The following is an 8,430-nucleotide window of genomic DNA, read 5'->3' as shown; positions in this document are numbered from 1 at the left end:
TGGCTGGCTTTGGTTGTATTATTAAGGATTCCAATGGTTGTTGAATTTCTGTCTGTTCAGGTTTTATTTCAGATTGATCTATTCTTTTATGTGAATTATTTGCTGTTTAGAGAGATCTGTTTTTAGTTTAAGATCATGGCATCAAAGATATTGTTTATGAAACCGATTGCCTTGATATCTTGTTTCTTATTCAGGGTAGTGATGGTAGTTGTAATGCTGATGTTGTTGATCTTATTTCCAAAATCCAAGAGCTACTATCCTGGCAATGGGTTGTTCACTTGGAGTAGAAAAATCGCGAATCAAATAAGGTTGCGGATTGAATGGCTAAATATAGAGCGAAATGCAATTCCAATAATCTATTCTCACTTTGGATAGGTGTTTTGTCTTTGGTTTTTCATGTTTAGACACAAAAAAAGGGGTCACTTTGTCGCATATTTTAAAGAATACCATTAGTGATGTAAACCTACTTTAAATCCAATTAGAACCAACAAGCAAAAAAAAAAAAAAAAAAAAAAAAAGAAGTTTTTTAATTTCATCTTTTGGTTTGTTTTTGTTGTTGCAAGAGTATACATTTCCAAATGGTTAATTTGGTGAGGATTATAAATCAATTAGTTTGAGTTGAACAATGTTCTTTGTTGCACCTTGAATGCGATATCAATTTGGAAAGATACTATAAATCAAGTCAGAGTCAAAGGAAGAGATTTGCAATAGCATCTCTTTGTCTTAGAGTTACAAGAGTTTACATTCTAGATCATTGACATGGTGTGAAGATTATAGATCAATTAATTGAGTTGAACAATGTTCTTTTTAAAGGTACTTTAATTCACAGGACGAGAATTGCACTAGAAGGAAGGATTTGCCAATCAAAGCTCGAATTTCCCGGTAATCCAGATCGTGAACGATATAATGAATGATACCATTCATTACTACTGCAAAGATACTTTAAATGCAATTAAATATCATATCTCGGATTAGAGGAGAAGGCATTTCTTGATAACTAACTTGGTATGAGATTATAGATTAATTAGCTGGGTTCAACCTTGTTTGCGTTACAAGCTTGATGCAGTATCAACAACGAAGGATGAAAAGTTCACTCGAACAGAGAAATTGCTGAATCAAAGCTTGAATTCACATTAATTAGTTGAGTTCACCATTGTTCTTCTTATAGATACTTTAAATCTCAAGATTCCTAGACACTAACGTCACAAGCTTGATACCAGTATCAACAACAAAGGACAAAAAGTTCACTCGAACAGAGAAATTGCCGAATCAAAGCTTGAATTCACATTAATTAGTTGAGTGCGCCATTGTTCTTCTTATAGGTACTTTAAATCTCAAGATTCTTAGACACTGACGTTGAATTCACATTAATTAGTTGAGTTCACCATTGTTCTTATTATCGGTACTTTAAATCTCAAGATTCTTAGACACCGACGATACAAGCTCAATGCAGTATCAACAAACGAGAAGGACGAGAAGTTCATTCGAACAGAAATATCACCAAATCATAGCTTGAATTCACATTAATTAGTTGAATTCGCCATTGTTCTTCTTATAGGTACTTTAAATCTCAAGATTCTTACAAAGGACAAGAAGTTCACTCGAATAGAGAAATTGCCAAATCAAAGCTTGAATTCACATTAATTAGTTGAGTTCGCCATTGTTCTTATAGGTACTTTAAATCTCAAGATTATTAGACACTGATATTACAGGTTTAATGCAGTATCAACAACGAAGGACAAGAAGTTCGCTTGAACAGAGATATTGCCAAATCAAAGCTTGAATTCGCGTTAATGCAAATCTTGAATGATACCATGAATGATTACTGCCTTGAGGAAAAAAGAGATTTTGAAATTTGCATCCACTTCTCATCATTGCAAGAGTTTGCATTTCCTCATAGTTAACTCTCAAGATTCTTAGACATCGACATTACAAGCTTGGTGAAAAGTTCACTCGAACAGAGATATTGCCAAATCAAAGCTTGAATTCGCGTTAATGCAAATCTTGAATGATTACTGCCTCAAGGCGAAAAGAGGTTTTGAAATTTGCATCCATTTCTCATCATTGCAAGAGTGAACTGCACTGGGTTGGCAAATTGCGATACCATGGCGTTACTATTTATCTACATCTGCTCCACATCGTTGCAAGAATTTGCTGTTCTTGATATCAAATTTGGTGAGGAAACTAATATCAATTAGTTGAGCCAAACAATATCAACAATGAGGACGAAGGACTTGAATTGCAATGGGTTTTGGTGAATGAAAATATTAGAGGGTAGCGAGTATTTTATTATAGCGCATCGAAAGAAACTAGTTGTATCGACACCAAGAATCTTTAAAATGGTGTTACAGAGGAATGACATTGAAACCAAATAATGCGGATTTTTCTTTTTTCGCTAAAGAAAAGATCAGACATAACAAAATAGAAACAGAGAAGAAAAATTGGATTTTTGATGGGGCAACAAAACGAGAATATAGTGCTAATTAGGGTGGTCAAGGATGGAAATAAGAAACAATTGCAAAAGACACCAAAATTGGGAGTGAATGAATGGAAAGCAAAGCCTTCAATTGTTCTCGCTTCCTCTCTGAATGCTCGTCGACACAAGCCGCCGCTGCGCTTTTTCGCCGGGAGTTAGAGGGTTGGTAACGAAACGTCTCTCGGCAACCCTAATCTGGGTAGTCTTCATCTCGACGATTGGTAACGAAACGTCTCTCGGCAACTCTAATCTGGGTAGTCTTCATCTCGACGACACTAATTAAGTTTAGGGTTTAGAAATCATTAAGCATAATTAGGTGGATTATCATTAAGTTTAGGGTTTAGAAATCATTATTGGTTTACTCACGGCTTACTAATGTTTCTTGATCATTTCCACTAAACATGAATTTGAGGTGATGTGCTATATATATGACGTGATTCTAGAGTCTCCATATACTAGTCTAGATCCTAATCCAAACTAGCTATATTTAAAACGAAATGCATAATGAATAACCATCATAATAGCATCAGCATCCACAGTTTATAGCTGTGCAATAATCATAAATATGCAAGTTGCTAATAAATAGATAAAGAACGTACCATAAAATTTGCTACTAATCCAAAATAAATTGTTCTGTTCCTGCCCAAGATTTAAGAATTGCATCCTTGATTCCAAAGTGTTGTGCATTCAACAGAGCTAACTCTTCATGTTATCAACAATTAAACATAGCAAATGGTAATATGCATATAGTACATAGCGAAATACAGAATAAAATTGATTAAATTAGTCATAACTACATACTAACAAACAATGCATCTTACCCTTCTCTATCTTCTGAATCTACACAATTTCGGATTATACAACAACTAACAGATGAAAATCTAAATAAAGAAAAGAAAGAAGCTCTGCAAGCATGATGTTCAGTCACGACATAGGACTGTATCGGAGATGCTGCTCATAGAAATCGATCAGCTGTAACCCAAGAAAACCATTAGCTTCTAGTAAAAGGGCCGTAAACACAGTCTGTTAAGCATATTAAGAGATGTGAAAATTGTCTAGAAAATAATCAAACTATCTAAACAAGAAAATATTGCTTAAAGATAACATGTTACCATGATTGGATAATTCCTCTTGAGATAATGGTTGTCCACCAATATCTCCGAGCCGTCAGCCCTGTAAAGGTAGCCATATAAGTTTTTAGGTAAAGTAGCATGCCAAGGAATAAAAGTATATAATGAAGATCAAATTCTAAGATAATGGAGTAGAGTTGAAAAACAGTTGATGAAAATAATTAATGCATTGAAGAAAGGGTGATAGAACGGAGGTTGAGAAAAGAGACACAAGTAACAGAGAACCAATTTGGATTTATGCCAGGCAGATCTACCACTGAAGCGATATACCTATTAAGAAGGATGATGGAGAGGTATCGTAGTAATAAAAGGGATCTGCACATGGTGTTTATTGATTTGGAAAAAGCGTATGATAGGGTACCAAGGGAGGTCTTATGGAAGGTTTTAGAAAAGAGGAGAGTAAGGATCGCATATATTCGGGCAATCAAAGACATGTATGATGGGGCCACAACTAGTGTGAAGACTCAAGGTGGTGTGACAGAGGAATTCCCTATTGGTATAGGATTACACCAGGGATCATCCTTAAGTCCATACCTTTTCACATTAGTCTTGGAAGTACTCACAGAGCACATCCAAGAGCCTGTGCCATGGTGCATGCTTTTTGCCGATGATATCGTCCTTATGGGAGAGTCAAGGGAAGACCTAAATAAGAAGTTGGAGTTATGGAGAGAAGCTCTAGAAGTGTATGGTCTGCGCATAAGCCGTAACAAGACGGAATATATGGAATGTAAATTCAGTCTGAGAAGGGAAAACTCCAATATAGAGGTGAAGATTGGAGAAAACATCCTACGAAAAGTTAAAAGCTTTAAGTATCTTGGGTGCATCATACAGGATAATGGAGAGATTGAACAGGATGTAAATCATAGGATCCAAGCAGGTTGGTCAAAATGGCGGAGTGCATCTGGTTTTATATGCGACAAAAAAGTGCCTTTAAAACTTAAAGGTAAATTCTATCGCACCGCTATAAGACCGGCTATGCTGTATGGTACGGAGTGTTGGGCGGCTAAAGAGGAGTACGAACATAAGCTGAGTGTGGCAGAGATGAAGATGTTGAGATGGATTAGTGGTCATACGCGATTGGATAAAATAAGGAATGAAGATATAAGGAAGAGAGTTGGAGTAGCACCCATTGTGGAAAAGATGGTTGAATCGCGTCTTAGGTGGTTTGGACATGTGGGAAAAAGACCGATAGAACATCCAGTCAGGAGGGTGGATGAGATGGAAGATGGACAAAGAGCGAAAGGCAGAGGAAGACCTAAGAAGACCATCCGTGAGGTGGTCAAACGAGATCTACATGTAAACGGTCTCTCTGTAGACATGATACATGACAGAGCACAATGGCGTCGTTTGATTCATGTAGCCGACCCCACTTAGTGGGACAAGGCTTTGTTGTTGTTGTTGTTGTTGAAGAAAAAAGTTGAAGGAACAGTTATGGAGCAAAATACTACAATCTTGATGCAATAAAAGTTAACGAGAAAAAAATTGATGCCTAACAAGATTTAATCTATAGTTTCTTCCCCAACCCCTAACGAGAAAATAAAAAGGGCACCTAAACGTTAAAAGTTTAAAACTGAAATCATGAGACAAGTAATCATTACACTGATGCATGGATTTATGCATCCTGAACCATCATAAATCTTTGATTTATAAACCGAACTGCAATAACATCTTTATAAAAAACGATTATTTAAAAATAAAATTCTTGAAAACGTGTATAAAAGAGTGGTTTTAGAAAGCAGGCAACAAATATAAATACAATATATGAAAGTTAAACAGCATCTGGAGTTGTTAGATGGGTTGCTAACCTTATCGCCAAGAAGCTCACCACAACATCCTGAGTGCTGATTGGAATTGGCGGCAAACAGTTCACTGGCTTTAGGATCTTTACGATCGGGTTGGAAGGTCTGGGCAGATCCACCTTCCTATTACTGGCTACCACCTGTTGAGCCGAGCCTTCAGATGTGCCAGCTGGATTCTGCAAACTAAGAGGCTCACCAGAGAGTAAATCTCGGTTAAACCTCTTAACAGAACCAGATTTTCTCTTTCTGGCTCCTCTGCTGCCGCCACCCTGGCTTGATTCCATGCAACCACCATTTGGTTGCCCCTCTCCATGACCATCCCCTAACGAGGGATTTGGATCTTGGAACTGTATGGCGAGCCTGTCAGCATCAGAGCCATTGGCTGTTGATGATCTAAGCTCGCTAAGCTTAGGATCATAATCGGGCTCTTCATTTGCAGCACCGACTGACCCAGAAGCATTTCCAAGCCTACTCACATTTGGGGGTGCAGCATTTCTGACAATGCTAGCATCCCCGTTGTTTTCCACTTCGTCAGCAAAAAGCACTGGCTGTGGAAAGGCAGGGATGTCACCATAATTTAGGCCCGTTATTTGAGGAGGAGGAGCTGATGGAGCATGGTTGCTAGTGGATGTTGAAGCTGGAAATCGTCTGAGGCTGTACGGAGTCTCGGATCGCTCCAGCCTCTTCTTAAGCGCAGAATGTTGAACAACATTCTTTCGCTTACGCCTGCGTTGCGGCGCTGAATGCCAGCTGCAAAACCAAATAAATACATAAATATATAAATAAATGAACTCGAAACATCAAAAGGTTAGTTTTTTTTTTCATGTGAGCTTATAACCGGCTGCAATCATAACAAGCAAACAAACAAACACAGAAGAAAGAACACAACAACCAGAACATACTTTTCATCCTTATTCACAATCTTAACATAGGGGCCTTAAAAAAGAGAATCCAGATTTTATGGCACAGAAAAAATGAATGTGAATATAAGAATAAGAAATGCCAGGGGCCATCAGAATTTATTTATTTTGACCATTACTTAACCATCAACTCAATTCCTTTAGTCTAGTAATCTAATAACATACTTAATCTCATACTTTTAAACATTGATCGATAAGAATACCTTTCCTCGAAAGCCGAGACGATTTCAGAAACACCCTCCAGATTTTCCAGAGGCTCCCATGTGTTGGCTGTCTCAGGCCAATCAAGCCTTCAGCAGTAAACAGAACACAAACAAAAAATTAGACAGAAAAAACAAATAAACAAAAAAAAAGGAAAAATAATGCGTTACATTTGATCCAACCCTTCAGTATTATCATAATCCAATCATAAAATAAAATTTAGAACAAGAGAGCTTCAAAGTAAATAATTAAAAAAGTACTCACCATTTGACCAAGTAGTGAACCTCACCCTGAAAGTTTTAATTCGAATATTACAACCAAAAAAAAATCAGGTAGACCAATGCAGAAAAAAAAGAAACCAAAGACACGAAAATTAAGGAAATAAAAATCAAAATTAAATTAAAAAGTAAAAGAAAAAGAGGAAGAAAGGTTGAAACTTTGGATTACCTTGCGGACCCTCCTTTTACGAATGGCTTCGACTTCGTAGTAACCCTCAGGAAGACGAGAGGAACCTTCTTCAGCATCATCATCACCATCATCCATTTCTTCATCTTCTTCTTCCAGTCCGGAAACTTCAACACGAAGAAGCTCCTCTCTTTGCTGCTGTTGTTGTTCTCCTTGCCCTACCTGCAACTCCATATTCTGGTTCTCAGCGAGAGGAACGGGTTGGTTACCAGCGCCAACAGTATCAGCACCAGAATCGCCATGAACAAGAGCATTAGCACCTTCCCCAGCAGCAGGAACAGGAACGATTACAGAATCAGCAGGAAGATGAGCAGAAGCAGAAGGAGAAGGAGCAGCACCGTTGGTGTTGTGTGGTTCGAAGGTTGATGACCTTCTCTTGGCTGCAGGCTTCATTATAGTTGTGAATAAACACAGAAAGAGATGGATTGAATAGAAAGAAAAGCGAGGGTTTTGGGTTCTTCGTGAAGAAAAAGAGTGTGGAGTGTTGAGAGAGATGAGAGTGAGAGGGAGAGTGAGAGGGAGAAATTCTGAGAGAGAAACTGAAAAGGTGCGTCTGCTTCACTGAGTTGTCTCAATTGCAACGCTTCGGATGAAATGACTATCTTGCTTTTATTTTTTTTTTTCTTTATAAATAATTTTAGAGTTTAATTTTACAATAAACCATACAGAAAAAAAAAAATGTACCGCAAACAAAAATGTTTCCGTCGATCCCTAATAACTCAAATGGCATATTCTCTTTATATTAAATATTAAATTAAAAAATTGTGGGTTTAAATTTCTTATTTTTAGTAAAAAACAAAAAAAATGTTTCTAAATTTTATTGTTAACAAAAATACATTCAAATAATTTAAAAATATATCAAAAATATTTAATTTAATTTTATTAACAAAAAAATATGATGTAACTCATTTGTTAATATCAGAATCTCATTGTTATATAAAAAGTTTTATTTGTTGCATCATTTTTTTTATTAGGTGAGAACTTATATCTTTATGAAAAATTAACACTTTAAAAGTGATTAGATAACAATATAATTAAACTTATTAAATTATTTAATAATTCTCAATTATTAATACGTAAATTTTTACCTTTCCATTAATATTTTAGTTTATGGTGTATTTTGTCATATTTTTTAATAATTTAAGAACTTTTTTCGATAATAAAATTTGAAACATTTTTATCATTGACAAAATAATTTGGATGTATATTTGTGGTGTATCCTTAATTTTAATATAATGATAGTACATAATATTTTTACCCAATACTCTAATTATTATTTCTATTTTTATGACGACTATTTACACGATTAATATAAAAAATAATTATTTTTATTAATATGATATTATCTGATTATATATGTGTGTAAAATTATTTTATACTAATAATATATTAAAATTAAAATTTTATTTATATTTTTCTATTTTAAGTTATTTTATTTT

General features: G+C 35.6%; 1 protein-coding gene across 2 annotated transcripts; it reads right to left on the bottom strand.

Annotated features, from left to right (window-relative positions):
- Positions 1-2,461: 2,461 nt before the first annotated feature.
- Positions 2,462-7,556, bottom strand: LOC130960424 (chromo domain-containing protein LHP1-like). 2 transcript variants are annotated; one of them, XR_009079097.1, is made up of 7 exons: positions 6,974-7,556; positions 6,791-6,816; positions 6,529-6,615; positions 5,412-6,155; positions 3,589-3,649; positions 3,076-3,448; positions 2,462-2,751 (listed from the first exon to the last, which is right to left on the bottom strand). XR_009079097.1 is itself a non-coding variant. In XM_057885814.1 (6 exons), the coding sequence occupies exons 1-6, from the start codon at positions 7,382-7,384 to the stop codon at positions 3,401-3,403; spliced, it is 1,377 nt and encodes a 458-aa protein (XP_057741797.1). In that variant the 5' UTR covers positions 7,385-7,556; the 3' UTR covers positions 2,462-3,400. The 2 variants fall into 2 exon arrangements, 1 of the variants encoding a protein (XP_057741797.1); XM_057885814.1 differs by having other exon boundaries at positions 2,462-3,448.
- Positions 7,557-8,430: the final 874 nt, after the last annotated feature.

The sequence above is a fragment of the Arachis stenosperma genome, chromosome 2 (genome assembly GCF_014773155.1).
Source record: "Arachis stenosperma cultivar V10309 chromosome 2, arast.V10309.gnm1.PFL2, whole genome shotgun sequence".
NCBI classification, from domain to species: Eukaryota; Viridiplantae; Streptophyta; class Magnoliopsida; order Fabales; family Fabaceae; genus Arachis; species Arachis stenosperma.
This window is presented reverse-complemented; position numbering and strand designations above follow the sequence as displayed.